General features: G+C 41.2%; 1 protein-coding gene across 1 annotated transcript in view; it reads right to left on the reverse strand.

The window, feature by feature from the left end:
- The window catches only part of LOC137293558 (probable fumarate hydratase, mitochondrial), a 31,418-nt gene extending 7,769 nt beyond the window's left edge, over positions 1-23,649 (reverse strand). The window contains exons 1-7 of the mRNA XM_067824184.1: positions 23,416-23,649; positions 21,276-21,401; positions 15,188-15,298; positions 9,480-9,656; positions 8,581-8,736; positions 2,865-2,976; positions 1,519-1,599 (exon numbers count right to left, since the gene is read on the reverse strand). Coding sequence (XP_067680285.1) covers positions 1,519-1,599; positions 2,865-2,976; positions 8,581-8,736; positions 9,480-9,656; positions 15,188-15,298; positions 21,276-21,401; positions 23,416-23,610 — 958 coding nt within the window. The 5' untranslated portion in view covers positions 23,611-23,649. The remainder of the gene's footprint in view (positions 1-1,518; positions 1,600-2,864; positions 2,977-8,580; positions 8,737-9,479; positions 9,657-15,187; positions 15,299-21,275; positions 21,402-23,415) is intronic.

Raw genomic sequence — 23,649 nt, forward strand, 5'->3', positions numbered from 1 at the left:
CATGTTGTATTCCTACCACAAGAACAGTCTAATACCCTCCACAAAACATGTTGTATTCCTACCACAAGAACAGTCTAATACCCTCCACAAAACATGTTGTATTCCTACCAGGAGAACAGTCTAATACCCTCCACATACATGTTGTATTCCTACCACAAGAACAGTCTAATACCCTCCACAAACATGTTGTATTCCTACCACAAGAACAGTCTAATACCCTCCACAAACATGTTGTATTCCTACCACAAGAACAGTCTAATACCCTCCACAAAACATGTTGTATTCCTACCAGGAGAACAGTCTAATACCCTCCACATACATGTTGTATTCCTACCACAAGAACAGTCTAATACCCTCCACAAAACATGTTGTATTCCTACCACAAGAACAGTCTAATACCCTCCACAAAACATGTTGTATTCCTACCAGGAGAACAGTCTAATACCCTCCACATACATGTTGTATTCCTACCACAAGAACAGTCTAATACCCTCCACATACATGTTGTATTCCTACCACAAGAACAGTCTAATACCCTCCACATACATGTTGTATTCCTACCAGGAGAACAGTCTAATACCCTCCACAAAACATGTTGTATTCCTACCAGGAGAACAGTCTAATACCCTCCACATACATGTTGTATTCCTACCACAAGAACAGTCTAATACCCTCCACATACATGTTGTATTCCTACCACAAGAACAGTCTAATACCCTCCACATACATGTTGTATTCCTACCACAAGAACAGTCTGATACCCTCCACATACATGTTGTATTCCTACCACAAGAACAGTCTAATACCCTCCACATACATGTTGTATTCCTACCACAAGAACAGTCTAATACCCTCCACAAAACATGTTGTATTCCTACCACAAGAACAGTCTAATACCCTCCACATACATGTTGTATTCCTACCACAAGAACAGTCTAATACCCTCCACATACATGTTGTATTCCTACCACAAGAACAGTCTAATACCCTCCACATACATGTTGTATTCCTACCACAAGAACAGTCTAATACCCTCCACAAAACATGTTGTATTCCTACCAGGAGAACAGTCTAATACCCTCCACATACATGTTGTATTCCTACCACAAGAACAGTCTAATACCCTCCACATACATGTTGTATTCCTACCACAAGAACAGTCTAATACCCTCCACATACATGTTGTGGGGGATAATAATAACATAACAGACTTAGTAATGGTCATGTTTTATGCATCTGTATTCATGCACCTGTGAATGCTCATGGTGCTACAATAACATCAGAATATAACTCACAATGAATATACATGGTGGATTTGAAGAGTTAGTGGGTGCCAAAGCAAGACTTGAAACTTGGGAGACAATCAGAAAGATTAATGTTGATAGGTATAGTGAAAACAAACATGTCACCTTTTTGCTTCACACAGTACTGTCAACAAGAGATATGAGGCAGTGACAAGGGAGGTAACCATGCACACGGCGGTTACCAAGACAACCACAGGCATACAGGGAAATTTACCTGTGTACTGGGACAACTCAGCTGCTACCATCTCAGCAAAGCCTTTCCTTGTATTGAGTCCTGTACCAACTGCTGTGCCTCCTATTAAACCAAGTCATTAATGTTAGATGAGTGAGCGAGGTTTAGTTTTATGCCTCTTTTGCAAAATTCCATCAATGGGCTTCACACATTTACTCAAGTGGCAAACTGACAACAGGTTTTCGAAATTAACTAGCAAACACTTTAACCACTACGGTATCCAAATGTCCAGTAATAAGAGATGGGGTGACAGGGGCTTGAAGGTCTTTGTCTCCAGATCAGTGCACAAATACAGTTCATGTAGGTTCTACAATACCAACAGTTCATAATTAGAGTTCATGCCGTAGAGTGTGAGTTAATATTTATGCCACTTTTAGAAATTTACTAGCAATATCACGGCTGGGACACCTTGTTGTTCCCAAGTGGGAATCAAACTCATTTCTTCAGTGTGACCAGTGAATGTTTTAATCACTAGGCTACCTCATCACATACAAACATGTATACCCAGTTCATACACACTAGATTGAGTCGAGTTTTCCATGACTCACCACATTTAAGCTGAGCGCCATGCAAGTCAATGATGAAAAACAATTTTACAAATAAAAATAATACACAAAAACGGAAAATGGAAAACTTTGAATAAATTACCACTCAGGAATGGCCACACCAGCACAGTAAATCATGTGGATGTGTCCGAATGTCTGATACGTCAACAACTACTCATACAAATCATTGCTGTCAACATGCCCAGCCTGGTAATGAAACGGTTTCTGCCTAATAATTGTGGATGACAAACTAGCGATAAAACCAGTGTTTGCCCTGATGCACAAATGATCTCAAGTATGCAGTGAATTTAGAAAACATTGTTGACGCAGTGCTTCTGGGCCCTTAGTTCAGATAATCTAGACTAGTTTGTTGTTGCTTAAAACTATTAGTTTGATGCTTAGCCAGTTAACTGTTCAGTACCTGCCCTGTCCTACCTAGTTTTTTTTGTTCTTATTAAACAATTACAGTTGATGTCTTAATGAAAGTTCCAAACTGAAGTTGACTTCCAAAAACAAGTCCATATCTCCCTCTCATGACAGGAGTCATGATGATTGCTAAAAATTTATGCAAACAAGACTACGACCAAATGATTATAACAAATTCTGGCATCATCTTTAGGCATAAAATATCAGCAAAAGTTTAGCCCCCTCAGTCAGACGTCTACAAAAGCCAAAAAAAACATTTGAGAAATTTTAAGATCAGGGATAGACCAAAATCAAACAATGAAACTTCGCACATAACAGAACGTGATGAGGTAACTCTGAGCTCCAGGAGTAACCCACCTGCTGCAAGCTCCTGTATGCGGGGTAATGTTGCCTGTACCCTCTCTATTCCATAAGCAATCTGCTGGGTGTAGCCACTGAACTCCTGTCCCAGAGTAAGTGGGACAGCATCCTAAAACATCAACAGCAATGTGATGATCAATGATAGGTTACCTGGACCGTGCAATCAAATATCTGAGTGAATGAGTGAGTGAGTTAGTTTTATGCCACAGTCAGCAATATCCCAGATATATGGCAGCAGTCTGCATATAATCAAGCCTGAACCAGACAATCCAGTGATCAACAACATGAGCATCGATCTGCGCAGAACCGATGACATGTGTCAACAAAGTCAGTGAGTCTGACCATCCGATCCCGTTAGTCGCCTCTTGCGACAAGCTCAGTCGCATTTTATGGCAAGCATGGTCTGCTGAAGGCCTACACTACCCCGGGACCTTCACGGGAGAATGAATGGGTTTAACGTCGTAAGAACATTTTGCTCATATGGCGATGTGCACGCTTGTGAACATGCTGCAGTTAAGCATGAATTCCCAACTCAGACACATTAAACTGACTCCAAGTCGACCAGTCCTTGTTGTATCCATTAATGCCAAGCACCAGGCTGGAATCATAAAGTACAAGTATATCTATTAGTTTGACGCAGCTGGGGATTGAACCCATTACCTTCCATCCTCTAGGCAGATAAGTAAGTGATTGAGTGAGCGATTCTTGCCAGGTCGTCCTGAATGATTCACCAAAGAATGGAGGTCACAGTGGCAAGACAACCGATTCTGTGTCACGTCATCAGTACTAAACAGAAGTGTGGGAGATCTTACAAACTGGAATTTGAGTGATTGCTAGATTGTCAGAAGACTCTCAGTCTCTAAAATGGACACATTTAGCAGAAAATAAAAGTTTTAAATCCAAAATATAAATGGATTCCTCAGACTTTATTTTCAGAAGCTATGATTGCTATGGACAAAGTTGCTGGCCCCTCTACCTCCCCAGAAAAAAAATCGGTGTCTCTCCTACCCTGCCACCGATGAAAAACAAAACATCAAATCAATCAAAATAAATATCATTTTGTGCATGTGCAGAAGGTTTTTTTTGTTAAGATTGGAATAGATATTCCAGTCAAAAGCATGAGTGTCTACACTGTTGGAATATGATGACGAGTTTCAACCAAGTCAGTGAGCCTGTCCACTTGATCAGGGGGCAGTCGAATTCTTTACGGGTGAACTCAGTAGGAAAACGGAGTTAAGGCTGAGATGAGAAAGACTGACAGACCCAATCATCTTGATGGTCGCAAGGGACAAGTGAGAATAGGGCATGATGAAGAGTTACACTCACTACCTGGATCTTAACAACTTCCTGATCCTAGACAAACTGAATACAAGACTTTAACTGAAAAAATAAGAAAGTTGCCTTCGTTGCTCTTTCCTTCTCCTTGAGATTTTTCTGGTACAATAACAGTAGCAACAATGCCTTCGAACATGTGCCCAGATGGACTCAGACTGCTGCATGTAAACTGTATCAATCTAATACCAGATCCAAAGGTGTGACATTTCACATCTAATGTATGACATCCTCACTATCACATTAATCAAATGTTTTGACAGTACCAGGTTTTAACTACTGGACTGTGACAGCTCCGCCAATAATCAGACTGGTAACAGCTGGCTCCTGTAATGTTGCTGTAACACTAGCGTCAATCAATATATGCCAACTACGCACTTTTTGTCCCAATGCAAAAGCATCTATTTTAATGTTGAGAAAAAATATATCTAAATTTCTCAAAGTGACCAACACATATTGTACACACTTGATAAGGATTCTATGTCACTCTTCATTGTTTTCAGTTATCCTATACCTCTTGGAGATTATTTTGTGTAAATTTAGAAATGAACAGAAGTAAAAGGGCATTTTTAAAATGTTACTTCTCTTGACAAGGTAACGCACAGGCTTTCACATAATACTGTTACGTGATGGCAAGTTACTGTCCTCTTCAGGGCTAACACAAACATTAACTTCAGGGTTTACGTCTATTTACGAGTAAGCACGTGACCACTGGCAAAGTATAGAATCCACTAAGATTAGGAAGACCATGATGACCAGATCGAAAAGAGATCAATATGATGAACGATGCTGAAGAACAGCATCAGAAGGAGGCTGTGGGTCTGAGGGTACATCAGACATCCCTTCCTTCAGGGAACGGGGAATTGGGGTTGTCTTCCCTTGTGAAAAATGTGGCGCCCTTTTCTGGTTTCTCTGTGAAACCATACTCTCTCTCACTCACCAATAGGCACAGGCAGAAATGTCTGGTGTGGTGCAAACTTTAAGGAAACTGAAACATGATGTAATGCAGGGAAAGAAACCTCTCAAAATTTAGCACTAGACCACATGACCAGTGATGAGACAAAATTTGGTGGTCCTGTTTGCGCTTCATTGGTTCAAAATAGATTTACTTAACCATTAATGCAAAATAATCATTTAGTGGTCCTGATGAATATTTACTAGCCAGGGAGCACAGGATCAGCATAACTTTTGCACACTATGTCCTTGGGTCCACTGGTCTGATGAAATTTGCTGTCTTCTACACATTACCAACAACCATCTTCTTCCACTGAGATGCCGCACCAGCAGGTGATGATCCTTTGTTAACGGCTGAGGGATAGTTTGGGTGTGCGTTGTGTATGGAATCTTAAGCTGGGTCTTATTACAGTAAATGTGTTAAACTATAGGCAGTGTTATCATCAGGAAGTACTGGATACAGACATGGCGCCACATTTGGGTAACATTCCAAACCATCCAACAGTCATGGAATCAATGAAGGTTTAACCATTCTAGAGCTGTGATCACCCTTTTAAAGAACAGTTCCACTGAATATTACCATATTAAAGAACTCCAAAACTGACCCACTGTGCATCTTTGGGACTATCGTTTGTTTACTGCACATGTAAACATGGATAAAGACAATGTGTGTACATATACTACCGACAGAAAATAAGGGAACCCAGAAATTGAATGTAGATGACTTTGACTGTGACAGGGTCCGTTATCGTGGCGTATCTCCCAAACGCAACATCCAATGACAATGGAATTTCGCATAATGTATGCCCGCACGTGCTACACGTGCATACAGAAGTTAACTCCTGTAAATGTACTGGAGAAGTCGCAATCACTAATGCAATAGAGATTGACACTTACTGACAGAAAGGCAGTATCTCAGTGAAGCAACAAAATGGAGAATTGTGGGGATGATAGAAGGGGGGGACATCATTATGTGAAGTTGCCCGGCAGTTGGGTAAATCAAAAAGTGTAATTTCACGCCTGTGGGATAAGTACCGCCAAACGGGTGGGGTTGCAACGAGACCTGGGCGTGGTAGACCAAAATCACTGACACCATGACAGGATCTTCTCATTACGTTAATTGCTCTACGCGATAGGTTTAAATCGGCCCTTGCCATCTATAGAGAATTCCGCACACTCACTGGAAGACGCATTTCAACCACAACTGTTAAAAACCGAATCTATCAAGCTCGTCTGAAAGCAAGACGGCCTTTTAAGGGTGTCACCCTTTCAGCTCACCATAAGCGCCAAAGATTGGCATGGGCTAGGCAGCATCAGGGACGGGCTATGCGCCACTGGCGTTACACCATGTTCCCTGATGAGTCAAGGTTTTGCCTACGATTCACAGATGGCAGAAAACGGGGAGCGATATGCCAGAGCAGCAATTCTTGACCATGATCGATATGGAGGTGGTAGTGTCATGGTGTGGGGTGGGATTACACATGACAGACGATCAGATTTGGTCATCATTAACGGAGCCATGACTGGTAAGCGATACGTTGACCAAATATTGCGTCCTGTTGTGGCTCCATTGGCTAGAGTTATCGGCTGAAATTTTGTATTCCAAGATTATAATGCCAGACCACATCGGGCCCGAATTGTCTCCGCTTATCTCCAACAAGAAGGTATCCAGACATTGGACTGGCCCTATAAGTCCCCAGACCTGTCCCCAATTGAACATCTCTGGGATGTTCTTGGTCGAAGGGTGTACGCCAGGGACTCAGGACCCGCCAACCTGGCCCTCTCCAAGAGGAATGGCTGGCAATACCACGGGCAACCATCCGGAAATTGATTAACAGCATGCCATCAAGGTGCCGTGAATGTGTTGCCCAACATGGTGGACACACCAGATATTGAACTTGACGCCTAAAATTGATTTAGTGGATATTTAAAGCAGTTTCAAATTCGCTATTATTTCATTACTTCCCTTATTTCTTGTCGGTAGTATATCTGAAATTATTTCAGACATGTTCTTTTTCATGATGGCCAGTTCAAACAGAAATCACTATAACAGGATCCAATTGTCAGGCTTGCTGACTTGGATAAAGCATGTCATTGTATCCCAGTTGCATAGATCACTGTCCACGCTGTCAAACACTGGACTGTCTGATCCAAACTTGTTAGTTTAAGGATGGCTGTCATATAGTTGGAATATTGCTGAATGCAGTATTAAAAAACAAGGAAACAAATTGAATTTTGTGATAATGTGATTGTCAATTATTATGTAGGGTCACAGTTCTAATGTCATGGCTTACATTGGATAATGTCTGAAGTAGACCTGGGATAGGTGGGTATAGAGTTGGACCTGGGTACCCCACCTCAATACCTGAACCTGTCATGATCATGTAACTAACAGATTAAACACTATACTTTGTTATTCTTCTATGATTAAAAGGACGTATTGACTTTGAAGACACTATTTACAGTAAGGTGTTTTTGATATACAGTCAAGCCGCGTGAATCCGAACACTTCTGTTTTTCATCAAAAACGTTCGGATAGTGAAACGTACGGACTACTGAAGCAAACACCACTTCAGGAGAGTTACTTCCCTTTGAGTTACTGTCCATTTTGTTTCCAAATTCTTGACCAAAATGCTTACTAATCAGATCAAAACTGGCTTCAGGAATTTTCTCTTTGTATCTACAAATTTCTCTTTTTTGTGCGGCAGTAATTTCACATCGTTTACGCTTAGGGGCGGGACTTGCCATTGTGACTGACAGGTGTCAAGTGCAGCTGATCTCATTTTGACTCTATCGGTATTTTATACAGCAAGGAAACATGACAGGTATTACTCAAACTAAACAAAAGTGAAACCTATTAACTGATTAAAATCACAAACTAATGACATGCTCAACTCACAAGTGTCACCTCAGTTAACAATTACAGCCGACGAAGACCAGTGATAGTTGCAGACGCGCACGAGGTAAGACCATTATCCGAACCTTTTTGATGTACCGCCGGATTAATGAAGCAAAACCATGTGTAATTAGCCAATCTGTTACCGCTAATTAACGTTCGGATACGGAGACTGAAGCATCGGATTAATGAATCAACAGGTAATGAGTTTATATAGTAAACAAGATTGGTTACAGCCAGCTACTGTTCGGATATCGCGGGAATCGGATTGTCGGGGTCCGGACTAACGCGGCCTGACTGTAATATATAATTCAGATTTTGAAGAAACTTGAAATTTTAGCTTCTGAGATGAGGAAGACATTGCCATTTCCTGCAAATTTGATGTCAGGAATTAACATATTAAGTATCCGGGTAGGGAAGCGTAGGGTAATAGGGAGTAGGGAACCCCTGTAGAAAATGTGGCCTGTCCCAGCCCTAATCTGAAGTCTGGTAACTGATATGAGACCATGGTGCTCTGAACAAATGCTGTACCTGGGTGTGAGTCCTTCCTATCTTAATGATGTCTGCAAACTCTTTGGATTTGGCCCCAAGTGCTTCATGCAGCTGCCGCAGGTTAACCAACAAACGATTGTTGATTTCTGTTGCTACTGCTATATGCATAGCTGTAGGGAAGGAGTCGTTTGAACTCTGAAATGAATCAAGTCAATGTTCAGATCTTCACCTAAAATTCTTTTCCAAGACAAAAAACACCCTGGATCATTCACTTCCCTAAGATGTACAGCAAGACATTTGTCCCTAAACAAATGGACGCTATGAATGGAACATTTGTGTTGTTAATTATGATTATGCCTACAAAACACAGAATATTGTTTGATTGTTTGGGTGAAATGCTATATAATCTCCTCTGACTGTAAGAGGGTAATATGACACTGATGAATCCAATCAACATGTCCGCCTTGTACATACTGTACTTAAGGCATATACAACTTACAAGCTTCATTTAAATAGGAAAATATTAATATCATTAGGCACATTATCTCTGAGGAATTTAATATTTCGTACAATATCAGGCAGTACCTTTTAGTCTGGCAAAATGGACATCTGAAGAAGTCAAATTCTGCCCACTTTAGGTTAAGAAAAAGATTTGCTCAAATGCTGACTTGTAGATTGATCTATTTTTATCATCAAGGCTTTTTACAGTAAAATTAAATCTATTAATATCTAAATACACATAATTGTGATAGAAGCAAACGATTCCTTTTAAAATGAAAAGGAGCCCAGAGATTCAGAACCTGGGGAAATCTAGACTTGCATCATTTAGGACTTCAGTATTGCAGAAAAAGTGAGGCAGAGTTTAAATAATGCAGTGAGACAGACTACAGTAAAATACACTACAGGCATACCACAGTGATGTTACAGTATATGCTCACCTGGCTCATGTTGACATGGTCGTTAGGATGTACAGGTGTTTTGGTTCCCATTGTGCCCCCAAGGATTTCAATGGCCCGGTTGCTGATCACCTCGTTGACATTCATGTTGGTCTGAGTCCCTGACCCCGTCTGCCACACCACCAGGGGGAAGTGGGCATTAAGCTCACCCTTTGCTACCTGATGTTGACAGGAAAATACATTTAACATCATCATCCTTCTCCTCCTTGCATTGTGTTGTTTTCACACAACACTGACTGGTGGCCAAAATATCATTGATAACATAACCAGAACATTTAACTATTTTTTTCTGAATTTGTAAAAGTATTGGTTGGGAGCAGAAAAACACGACATTTTCAAAATCTTTGTGATTTGGCATGGTTGTGAAATGTTTGTCTAATGCTGCAGCTTTACCAGCTACGTGACAGTGGTCTGTAACTAGTGGAGTTGTGACCAGACAATCCAGTAATTGACCTCATGAGCATTGAACTATGCAGTTAGGCTACAATGACATGTCAACCAGGTCAGCAGATCTGGCCACCCTATCATGCTAGTTGCCTCATATTTTGGAAGTCCAATTAAGAATTATCTTCATGGGTATTTGGTGAAATGAAGGATGGATCTTAAATGAGTGAGTGAGTTTTACGCCGCACTTGGCAATATTCCAGCTATGGGCAATGGGCCAGACAATCCAGTGATCAACAACATGAGCATCGGTCTGTGCAATTGGGAACTGATGACATGAGTCAACCAAGTCAGTGAGCATGACCACCTGATCCCGTTAGTCGCCTCTTACCACAGGCATAGTTGCCTTTTATGGCAAGCATGGGTTGCTGAAGACCTTTTCTTATCCGGAACCTTCACGGGTCTGGATGTTAAAAATTGGAAATTTTAACTATAAATTGTATATTTATATACTTATCCTATCTCACGTTATGCATCCCCCTTACTCTCTTTGACCTAGTGTGGAAACGTGCTGTCAGCTAAGTTGAATCAAATCTTCTTGGCCTTTGACCACCCGACCTCTACCCCTGCAATAGACGCCTGTCAATCATCCTGTAAGCGCAGCCGATCACATGACGTCCTTTACTTGTCATTCTCTTCTTGGAGCTCCAAGTAATGTGTGATGCAGGGAAGGAAGGGTGGGCATCTATCACGTGAGATAGGATAAGTATATAAATATAGAATTTATAGTTAAACTTTCCAAATTTTTAAACTTATCCTATCTCACGTTACGCATTATCCCACATTTGGCTGGAGGGCCACAGATTACACTCTGATCCACTGCACAGACGAGGATGCATTCCACAAGGGGCCCAAACGTAGCACCAACTCCTGATATGCTACTCCGTACTTGTGATGGGTTGCTCTGGAAACCCCTAGTCTGACATGGCACAAAAACTCTAGGGAGTGGGCGCTCCTGAGTAAATGTGGTTTCAGCTGCAACATTTGCTGAGCAAAAGGACACAGCTTGGCAAGGAATCAAGATTTATCAGGAGACCCCAGTGATCTGGCACGTCCCTGCTTCGTAACTACCCCCCACAGACACACGCTGGACGGTGGTGAAAGGAGGAGTAGCCTGGATGCTCAACTAGTTTAACATGCGGTACCTATCTCACTACTTACCAAGGTGAGAAAGGACCTAGGAGAGAACACTTCGAAAACCGTTAGGTAATCGGAATTCAACGCTTCACTGATGTGATTGCTCAGAGAGTAGAGGTCAATAAGTGGAGTGTCGATCATCTCGTGGACACGACTGCCCGCACAGTCTATCCAGCCATGGGTATGACAGTACACTATGCCCTAGTTCCCTAGGTGAGAATGATCTAGCCCATTGAACAAAGTACATAAGATATAGATAACATCGATATCGTTTATTATGTTCATAGCAAGACCGAGAATGTGGATTTATACAATCTCAACAGGGACTGGAGTTCAGGGACAGTAGACAACTTTACTCCTAACACCGCTGCAACAGCTGTGTTAAGTGCGGCTAAGTAGGTACATAACGTAGAACCCTTCAACTTCCTAGTGGACTGTAGGTGTTGAAGATACTCTGCAACCATCTGTTGCGATGCTGTCATGGGTGACATAATGCCCTTCCCTCTGCAATACGACTCGAAATTTTTTCACTTGTCATCATAAAGCAACCTCGTGGATGTATGATGCGCTGTAGTGATGGCAGTAGCGACATGTTCAGAATAACCCTTGGCCGCTTATGACAGATGCAAATGCACCAAACGTGCAGATAGAGCGTTGGTGGAGACCAGTGTAGTTGATCAGAGTGCGAATGCACCAGTAGATCTGATTGAATGGGAAGTGCCACTGATCTGGACCGGCTAGCTCTCAAAGGTACCAAATGACCGCTGCATTGTCTGACCTTATCATGAGAGGCAAACCTCTTGGTTGCTCTCGCCAATGAGTGATTGCCAAAATTACTGCCCTGAGTTCCAAGACATTGACGTGGCACACGCGATCTGCGGGAGACCACTGCCTTGCCACTTGCTGATCGAGAGGGTGAGCTTGCCACCCATGTAGTGACGCATCCACATACAGGTGGTGAAACAGCACCAATGGCTCTAAACAAACTCCGCCACAAACGTTTCATTCTTGCATCCACCATAATAGATGAGAATGAAGCTCCCTTGGTAACATGATCAATGCTGCTGGTCGCCCTTCCTGATATGAGGAGCAAGAAACATTTGCAAGGGTCGAAGCTGAAGTTGACCCCTGAAAGTGAGAGCCTGAGCAGACGGTGGTAACCACCGGCATTGCCCCTAAGGACTCTATTGCCTGCTTCTCCAGTAAGGTGTCTACGGTGACTCGCAACACTTGTAACTGTTGAGTCCGGTAAGACCTTTGCACCGGTGACCTGGTCAAGGGAGACTTCCCCACAATCAGGAACTGATGCGCGTTCAACAGAATGGACATCACGAATGGATCTTCGAAAAACGTCCAATTCACCGCATATATCCTCAATCTTCCTCCCACGGGAGAAGGCTGGATGGGTACAACTGGAGGCGGAAGAACCCAGTCTGCCTCTGATGTCCTTTAGTCGGTGCTTAGCTGTCTTCCTGGGGTCAGCCGGGCCAGTTACCCCATTGGGACTAGGTGCATCACCTGATCGCCTCTGTGTCGATTTGTACTGCCCTCTGGTACTTCAAAAGCTCCACAGACACCTGCAGGTGTACGTCTTGGCTCACCTTGCTAGCCACTTCCCTAATAGCGCCGTTGAAAAGCATCCTGCCCGACCATGGTTGACGGAATAGGTCTGTACGAAATCTGTCCTCCCACGACGACAACTGCAACTGTGGGAGGCTGTCAAGTACGAAAGGAAATGTGCAATTAACTCCAAAATGCAGTTGAACTGCTCCTGTATCAAACCCATTGCTGCCCTGATATAAGGACATACGCCTCAGACAGGTAGAAACAAGGCGAGGTAAAACCATCCTTAATCTTCCTCAAATTGGTGAATGCTGCATCCAACGAAGTAACCAACTGAGAAATGAATGGTATAGGAGGGAACGCAATCAAACCAAAATTGCCAGACTTCATGACAAAAGTAGACAATGTATCATCCGAAGACGTACTATGCTGTAACTGTAGTTTGTCAGTGATCCACACAAACAGTGAGTATGTATAAACTGCATCAAAACTTCCATCAAAGAACTATCTGACAACGAAGATGGTGTAGCCGATCGCCAAAGTCTATCTAACTCATGAGATGCTGTAGTCTGTGACATGGTTACAGGCAACGAGACGGGAGTCACTGGATCCTGATACCTGCAGCAACTTGCACTACAAAATCATCAAAGTCCATGAGCTGTGACGTAACTGCTTCTGATCCCGGAACCCATTAAACTGGTAAGCTAGGCGCAGCAGTACACCATACGTTGCTCCCGTAACACCTGAATACCCCGTCAAACAGGTAACTAAAGGTGCCCTCATCGCTGAAGTAAGCACATGTGGAACTGACATAGAAACAAGAGGTGCACTCCTGAACCCCTAACTCCCGAAACCGCTTCCACTCAACCCAGCATGTTGAGTCACTACCCTGTGAATTGGCAAGGAACCGAAACCATTCTGAGGAATCAAAGCGGTGATTCCACTAGGCACACCCGTAAACAAAGTACTACTTGCCATCGGTGAATGGGAAACACACTGATGCACTGGAATGAATCGGTTGGGGAAGCATTGGTGTACGATCGACGCAAGGAAGTGCTGAACCATGCTGGTGAACAAACGATGCCCCAGAACAGCTTGTCGATTCACCCACCAGGGATAAGGTGAACACGGGCGTATTGCGAATCGTCGCATCGCTTCAAAGAACGCCACATCATGTTGTTGAAATGCTTCCCCGTGAATCGAATCGGATGGGATAACGCTCTCAAACAATTCCCTGTGTCCAACTCACTCAAATGCTCAAACTATCTCGCATAGACGATCGAAGCACATTTGAAGCAGTAAAAGAATGCCGATCCATCTGCTGAATTGACGAGTGATCCAGAATCTTAACGACAGAAAATTGGGCGGGAAACGACTGGTGGTTGAGAAAGCATTACCATGTGTGGTGGTGACAAAACTACGCTAGCGTCCCTTAAACTCCCCAAAGTCGACGGACAAAATAACTGCCTGAGATCCTCAATAAGATAAGCATCCGATGCCTTCTGTAAAAAGTCTTCATCTGCTGACCTAGATGCAGAACGCTGTGCCACCAACTTTTTGCCTTCTTAGGCGCTAAAGAAACATCTTCTGCCCTGCCCTATCTCTATCTGACGTCCTCCTCTTATTCACCCGGCACAGATCAAAGTTGTCATCTAATCCCATACACAAACTACATCTAGATGACCTCTCACACAAGCCAATACAGTTGACACAAGAATTGTGCAGATCTGCCGACGGAAAGTTGCAGTTATATTCTACGTTTTGTAGAAGTATTCTTCTCTTTAGAAACACCCACTGTCAATCACTAAATCAAGCTATCAATTCTCTCGCAAAAAAACACATCCAGCATGCGGTGCGACAAGAAAAAGAATGACAAGTACAGGACATCACATGATCGGCTGCATGTACAGGATGACTGACATGCGTCTATTGCAGGGGCACAGGTTGGGTGGTCAGAAGCCAAGAAGATTTGATTTAACTTAGTTGACAGCACGTTTCCTGACTGGGATGAAGAGAAGAAGAGATGCATAATGTGAGATGTTTAAGTTTAAAAATTTCTGTAGTGTTTAAACGTGAAATACGCAATATGCAGATGTGTGCCAGAGAAGCATAAAGTAGTGTTTGGTACTCCGTTCATAGACAAATCAGTTACTTAAAATAGATTCTTGAAAGGTATCGAGAAGTTGGTGAATATATAATATGAGTATGTGAATGGCACTTTCTTATTCATTGAATAATATAAAGTTTCTGGGGCATTTCTTGACCCTATTCAGGTGATTGAAGGAGCAAAAAGTGGCACAGAAACATTGTATTACACAATAGATTTAGAACAGTTAAAAAAAATCAGATATTTCTGGATGCAACAGTTTCTTTGTGAAGTCACTGTTCATGTGTCTGGCATTTAACATGTTAAATCACACACAAAAACTGACATCTTCTATATGGTATTCAAAAAAAGCCCAGCTCAAACATGACGAAACTTCCTCTCTCATGCAAGTAAACAATGATGAAATATTGAGTAAAAATTCAGAATTCTGGTTAATGACCTCCTCAGCAGCTTGTTGGATGGCTTCTGCCAGTTTGGGATCCAGGCCAAACTTGGTGTTGACCTTTGCTGCACATCTCTTGAAGATGCCAAATGCTTGGATGATTGGCACCTGTGGACAGAAGGAAAACAGTTGACTACAGAGTTATTTAACAGTCTAGCAAATAGCTGAGAGAAATAGCGGAATTTCATAAGGGACACATTATCTGTGTCTCCATGTGTCGTGTAGATTATTTTTTTTATTATCAGAATATATACTATCAGGTCATGCCCTGATAATGGTGCCTTTGATGCATACATTGCAGCCACTACAGGTGTCCATCTGAATGTAGTAAGTGGGGTTAGATTTATGCCAATTCAGCAAATATCACGACAGGGCACACAGGAAACAGACTTCCCACATTGTACCCATGACGAGTGAGTGAGGAGAGTGTTTAGCTTTACGGTGCACTCAGCAATATTCCAGCTATATGGCGGCAGTCTGCAAATAATTGAGTCTGTACCAGACAATCCAGTGACCAGCATGAGCATGGATCTGCGCAATTGGGAACCGATAACATGTGTTAACCAAGTCAGCAAGCCTGACCACCCAATCCCATTTGTTGTCTCCTACAACAAGCATAGTTGCCTTTTATGGCAAGCATGGGTTGCTGAAGGACTCTTCTACCCTGGACCTTCATGGCTTTTACCCATGAGGAGAATTGAACCTGAGTCTTCAACATAACCCTGCATCTGCCTGGGCATTCTTAAGACCTGTCCTGACAGATATAAGGACATCAGTCTGTCAGCTAGTAGGAATTTCACAGTGGCCCTACCATACAATACAAACAGAAGCAGAATTTATACTTGTTTTCCACAGATATTTTTATGTTTGGTTTCACTAAAGCCACCTGGAACTTCCATGAAAAGGGAATTCCAGATGGAGTTGGTGCCACAGTAAAAAGATCTGCTGGCAGACTTGTGAGGAATGGTGGAGACATAATGGATGCAAGATAATTGATGGATGGGCTTCTGAAGCAGGAACAAGTATGAAACTTGATGGAAGAACCTGACATCAAACATGTGGAGACCTGTTTGAATCTCCCTCTCAAAGACAATTCGTGGAACAATGAAAATGCATCACCATATCACATGCATTTGCCTGGATGTAGAATGTCCTTCTCATCTACCTAAAGAAGTCTGTATCATTCCAGATGAAAAGCCAATGTCAGGAAAGGATGTCAGAAATAGAAGTAGTAGTGGACAAACCAGGTCAGAAAAGGGACCCCAAGAGAAGACAAATGAAGAAGAAATAAAACTTGGGAAGGGAACCCAAGACAAAAGAGCTGATGGATAAGTAAAGTCTGAAGGGCAAAGTAAGAAAGGTGGAACAAACAAATTTTAAACAATCAATATCAAAGTGAAAGTAATGGAAAGACAAAGTCAGTCAAATGATGGACATCATTTTTTCACTAAACAGAGGAAAGGGCCCCAGAAAATAATAGCATTACAGAAAATGATGAAGGCTTTTATCTACAGCAACTGTCAAAGCTAAGTGAATGTAGCACATTTGAGAAGGTGATAATTAAACGTGAAACAATGCAATTAGCAGATTAGCAGAGGTGAAAGGATCACCAAGGTATATTTTGCATGGAGGGTAAAAAAAATGTTGACATTCAAGCAATGGACATATATCACCCTGATACTCCTGATTCTAGTGGGGCCCATTTTCTGGTGTCCCCTGCCTTGATATCGCTGGAATATTGCTAAAAGCGGCATAAAACCAAACTCACTCACTCACTCCTGATTCCAAGAACAGATACCCTGTCACCGTAAAAACTGATTGCGATAGTCTCCCTTCATGTAGGAGTGTCTGTCTTTCCCTATGGTGATGACAACAACACAGATGAAATGCACCTCAGAATTATTCATGAACTTGCTCTATATCATGACTGTTATCTGGAAGAAAGTAACCTGATGAGAGGACTACCAGATGCGAATAACAGAGAGCTGAAAAATGCTTTTGCAATGTATTCAGATGAATTTCTTCCAGGTGTAATGCTGACGGATAACATTATTAGGAAAATCCTTAAGCACAAAGTACCTAAAATCAGGAAAAGAAAGAGTTTCATTTGCCAGGTATTTGCCCTTGCAAGTGTTCTCAAAATGCCTGTATTCTTTAATCCAGCCTTTGAAAATAGTCTTGTGAAGAGGCATAAGCACAGATTCCACAAGTTCAGCATGGACAGTCCATTGAACCAGGATATATCATGTGGACTTTGATCAGAACAGACATGAGACCAGTAAATGGAAACCTAACCTTTTTGTTCCAGTGGTTCACATTGGCCTGGAAAGACATAATGATGAGCTTGAGGACAGAAAGTTGATAAGGATCGTGAACCGAAAGCAGATGACGGTGATGGACAGAAAGTAGATGATGGTGATGGACCTAAAGCTGATGACGGTGATGGACAGAATGCAGATGATGGTGATGGACAGAAAGCAGATGACAGCGATGGACAGAAAGCAGATGACAGCGATGGACAGAAAGCAGATGATGGTGACGAACAGAAAGCAGATGATGGTGATGGACAGAAAGCAGATGATGGTGACGAACAGAATGCAGAGAATGGTGATGGACAGAAAGCAGATGATGGTGATGGACAGAAAGCAGATGATGGTGACGAACAGAATGCAGAGAATGGTGATGGACAGAAAGCAGATGAAGGTGATGGACAGAAAGCAGATGACAGTGTTGGACAGAAAGCAGATGGTGATGGACAGAAAGATGAAGGTGATGGACAGAAAGCAGATGAAGGTGATGGACAGAAAGATGATGACAGTGATGGACAGAAAGCAGATGATGGTGATGGACAGAAAGCAGATGAAGGTGATGGACAGAAAGATGATGGTGATGGACAGAAAGCAGATGGTGATGGACAGAAAGCAGATGGTGATGGACAGAAAGATGACAGTGATAGACAGAAAGAAGATGATGGTGATGGACAGAAAGCAGATGGTGATGGATAGAAAGCAGATGACGGTGATGGACAGAAAGATGATGACAGTGATGGACAGAAAGCAGATGATGGTAATGGACAGAAAGCGGATGACGGTGTTGGACAGAAAGCAGATGACAGTGATGGACAGAAAGCAGATGGTGCTTATGAACAGAATGCAGAGAATGGTGATGGACAGAAAGTAGATGAAGGTGATGGACAGAAAGCAGATGATGGTGGACAGAAAACAGATGAGAACGAGGGAGCGAAAGCAGATACAAATGGTGAACAGAAAGCAGATGTCTAGGAATATGCTGATGATGTGATGGTTGTGGATGAAATGATGGTAGAATGGGAGATTATGGACAGTGTATGTATGGTATGTCCAGAATGGTGGCATATGAGACCTAAGTATATATTTTACTCAGCCAATATGTTGTTGTGGAGTATGATGGTTATCCATATCCTGGAAATGTAACAGATGCCAATGAAAGTGCTGTTTACTCTGAGTGTATGAATCATGTAGGCAGAAAAGACAATGACTTTTAATGGTCAAAAGTACTGAAAGACGAATGTCGGTATGAATATGATGGTACCATTGCAGTAATTCCCACACCTGAACATGTTCATGGATCCAACATTCAATTTGCTTTTGAAGGCAATCTTTGACAAAAACTCATTAATTCAATGCTCAGTGAAAAGCCCATTTGATGATTGAATAAGGAAACATTACATATTTCTAAAATTAGGCTGGAATTAAAAGAGTTCAATACAATTGTTCATTTCGTTCAACTTAGTATTTTAATCCTGTTAATTCATTCTCCTTTCTGTTACTTCTGTGCAAGTTTGATTGATTCACGCTGTAAAGTGTCAAAAAAAGTAAAGATTTATTTTTACTGCTTTTCTGGCTTAAGTCTGTCTTTGAGTTTGCCCTTTTTATAATCAGTTTCACTTACGCTTTTTGGCAGTCAAAAATAACATAAAGGATTATTCTATACTGTTATTTTTTTATCCTTCCTGTTACCATATATTCCTTCCTGTTACAATTCATTAAATTGTGTGAAGTAAACTAACAACAGGTAAAATCAATATTTTGTTTAATTAACATCATTCACCAAGACGCACTAAACATCTTAAGGATAATTTTATTCCAAAGTAATACAAATAGAGACTGACGGAATGAGTTGGTACTGACCAACACAAAATAATATTTAAAGCCCTTGATGCAAAATAGTTGCTAACAAAAAGAACTAGTGCTGAAAAACACAATGAGAGTGAAATAAATTCAAAAATATGTATATTGAGTTTTTTTCTTGCAATAATATCATTGGAAACAGGAAGGAACTATCTTGGTCCGTAAGTACATAAACGTTTATTTCTCTTGCGGATGTCATTAAGCTTGCACATTTCTGTTTTGCACTCTTTAGTATATTTCTACTGTAATGATAGCAATAAAATAATCATTCTGACAAACAAGGGTTTTCTGTTTTGATGCTTTGAAATTGTGACATTTTTTGTAAAACGACCGATATGGTCCCCTTTCAACTGCGTTATAAGTTATTGATTGTGTTCATAGGCAAAAAGGTCATAACTGTCAGGTTACTATTAGGTAAAACAACTGGAAGGTCCAGGTTAGAATTGGCCATCAGTAACTCATGCTTGTCGTAAGAGGCTACCAACAGGTTCAGGTGGTCAGGTTTGCCGATATGGTTGACGCATGTCATCAGTTCCCAATTGTGCAGATCAATGCTCTGGTCCAGACTTGATTATTTACAGATCGCTGCCATAGCTGGAATATTGCTGACAGCAGCGTAGAACTAAACTCTTTCACTGAAAACAGATGATAAAAGCAAAAATTCAAGCAGAAAAGGACAAAACATGTGCATGAGGAAGAAAATGAAAGTTTCAAAGCGCTTGCTTAGTTGAGTTTTAGGGCTTGACTATGATTACAGTGCATGAGTGAGTTTAGTTTTATGACAGAGTAAGTATCTTCCAGCAATATCATCAGTGATCATTGTGGAGACCACATTTATCAAACCCAGATGTTCAGCATTACAAGACAATGCTTTAACCACAAGAGAAGTGGCCCAACCCATGATTATAGCAGAAGTGGCCTGCTGCAGAGTTGTGTGGGAAGATCATTCTTTTCTCCCATATACAAGGTCAGATGAAAATCAGACTGGACGGGCAGAATAGGTGTGTGTGTGCATGTGTGTGAGCATATTATCTTTGAACTAGTGCATTTTACCTGTCAGATTTCCACTGCAGGTTTCTTCAAAGAAATGATATATCACTCCACTAACACTGAAAGACTCTGTATATAACACAAGCATGCAGTATATCATTATCATGAAAATTTTAACCTTGACTGATGAGCGAACAAAACTACATATCGCTTCACTGACGTTGAATAGTTCTTATTTCAAATGTTAAAAATAATGACTGTTAATAATGACATGATATTAAATGATTCAAATGACAGTCCATGACAATAACATGCATGAAACAGACTTTGGAGAACACTGTCACAAAATTAATGCAAGATATTACATATGGTATACTTCATACACACTGACTAATATTCATTAGTTCAGAGGGGCGGTGGGGTAGCGTAGTGGTTAAGGTGTTCGCTTGTCACGCCGAAGACCCGGGTTCGATTCCCCACATGGGTACAATGTGTGAAGCCCATTTTCTGGAGTCCCCCGCCGTGATATTGCTGGAATATTGCTAACAGCGGCGTAAAATTTAACTCACTCACTCACTCACTCATTAGTTCAGAAATATGCACAGACTATTCCTCATTTACATAGATGACTGGTGCCAAGTGAAAGTATCATCCATCATGTTTCACCCCATGATTTATCAGCTGTGAAGATATGGGTTGGAACTGATCTTCAGTAACCTATGCTAGTTGTATAAGGCAACTAATGGGATCAGGTGGTTGATACCTCATTGTATCCCAGTCGTGTACATCGATGCTCATGCTTTTGATCACTGGACTGTCTGGTCCAGACTCAGTTATTTGCAGACTACCACCATATTGCTGAATGCATCATCAAACTTAACTCAATCAGCCATGATTAATTTTTCTTAGTCATCACATCTCCTTACCGGCATCTTTTCTGTTTCGCCGCCAATATCAAAGTTCACAAGGGACCGTGCTGTGTTTGCACCGTAATACATGTCACATGGCACTTTTATCTCACCAAAACTGTCACGCTCGACACGCAGTGTTTTCTGAAACCAAAGAACTGGAGTAGTCATTTTTGAAAGCATAACTGAGTACAGACGCATTTTCTGCATTAATAACATGCTTGTAATAATTTCATGATTTACAGAAACTTGGCTCCTTAAACATGCCAAACCTCCTGGAATTCGGTTGTAAGGATACTTACCTTTAAAGTCTGTTTGAGACAACATGATCACGAACAAGAATTTAAAACAACCCCTCATCCACTGATGTGTTAACGCATGTGCATCTCACGCTGTTTCTTTAGTTCATACTGCACCGTTGTAACAAACTGGGAAAACACAAATAAATGATGAGAGTTTCTTAAACCACTTGTTAATATTTGTGGCAAAGACTATCAGGGGTTCAAAATATTTTTAAAGGCCATTTGCCTTTAACTTGCTTTTAACTTGTCCTGACTAATTTTCCACTTAAACTGACTTTTATGACATAATCATAATGATGAAATTATGAAAGAATAATTGAACACAGTGTTAGATGCTTATGCTTACTGGATTATTAATCAAAAAGTGACAAATAGCAGTGAAAGATAACCCTTCTTTATGATCAATATGAAATTTAATAGCTGTATTTTGATCAGATATGAAATAAAATCAAAGTCTATTTACAGTTTGAAACCTTAAGCAGAGATTTTCCAGTAGCCCAAGGACGAGTGAAATAAAATTATTTGATTGCCTGAAATGAAAACAGACTTGTCCTTGGGCGTCGGGTGGGATTTTTGAACCCCTGATTACGTAGTTGTTTCTGTGTTGGTCTGCTGTTTTTATTACACTCTGTGTTGGTTTGATTCTTAATTTTTATGTCTATTTGGTTTTGCATCAGTTTACAATTCATCAGATCAGTGTCATTTTGTCTCAAACGGACTGTAGATAAACCCTGGGTAGCATTCCTGCTTTTTGAAGAACACAAACATCCAGTTTAGTAAAGGCAAAGGTTATGCATGATATCTACGTGTCTGTCCAGTGTGCACAAATATACGTACTGACAACAGACAATTAGGTTTCCCAACAACAAATATATTATACTGTAATAAGAAACATTTATCTAATCTTACTATACAGAACACTGCATTTACATTTTAGTACTTAATTGGGCATTCACACTTCCTGTTGGAACACTTGAAATGTATAATGGTAATTGGAAACCTCAGTTTTCTAAGTGTAGGTAAATCCAGAAGCACTGTTATCATGTTTAGATAAACAGGAGAAATAATGTACAGAGCCCTAGATGACCTTTTCACATTCTGGGTGTCTTAAGCATGGTGTCTGTTGTAAGTCAGTACTACTGATCTTCATTGGGTATTCAAATTTTCCAATACCCACCTTTTTTTAAAATGAGAGTATTTTCTATGTCAATATTTTTTTTAAACGCTTAATACAATAACTGTAGTGATTTTGTTCGTACTTCAGACATTAACATAGTTGTTTAAGTGAGTGAGTGAGTGAGTTAAGTTTTACGCCGCACTCAACAATCGAGTCTGGACCAGACAATCCAGTGATCAACAACATGAGCATCGACCTGCGCAATTGGGAACCAATGGCATGTGTCAACCAAGTCAGTGAGCCTGACCACCCGATCCCGTTAGTCGCCTCTTACGACAAGCATTGTCGCAACATAGTCATTTTAAGAGAAATAAAAAAAGTGAAGTAATAAGTTACTTGATTAAGTTATTTGATTCAAAACCAAGTTGATATAACAATAACATAAATGTTTTCTATTCATAAGGTTCATAAAATAATGTAAATACTGAGGACCAGTTACACTGTGTGAGTGAAAGCAAAAGTTGTTCTTCAAGTTGACTAATTGTATACAGACCCTGTGAGGTAAACTATGATCTACTTACTAATTACGGTAACAGAAGTGCACTGCACGTGGGATACAGCGTTTTGAGAAAGGTGGGGTGCACATCCTTGGGAAATAATGCACCGGATGAACCTGAAAGGAGTCATCACGGACTAATACGAAAAAAAATAAGAAAAAAAATACTGAAATTATTCTCACGTTATTACAGTGATCCCCATTCATGTCTGTAATCGTGGATAGTCCTCGCTGTGATCTTCTGATGATGACAGGCTGTCCCTGGAGGTATGAATTCGGAGCTGATGAAACAATCGAGCCTCTTCTGTTTATCCCTTTAACTGTCACGTACGTTTTCGCTCCGCTAAGCCAGGCTCTCAACACGGTTATGTGCCGCATGTCCTACATGCATGACCTGGTTGCTGGTAAAATCGGAAC

Source organism: Haliotis asinina, chromosome 8 (assembly GCF_037392515.1).
Source record: "Haliotis asinina isolate JCU_RB_2024 chromosome 8, JCU_Hal_asi_v2, whole genome shotgun sequence".
Taxonomy (NCBI): domain Eukaryota; kingdom Metazoa; phylum Mollusca; class Gastropoda; order Lepetellida; family Haliotidae; genus Haliotis; species Haliotis asinina.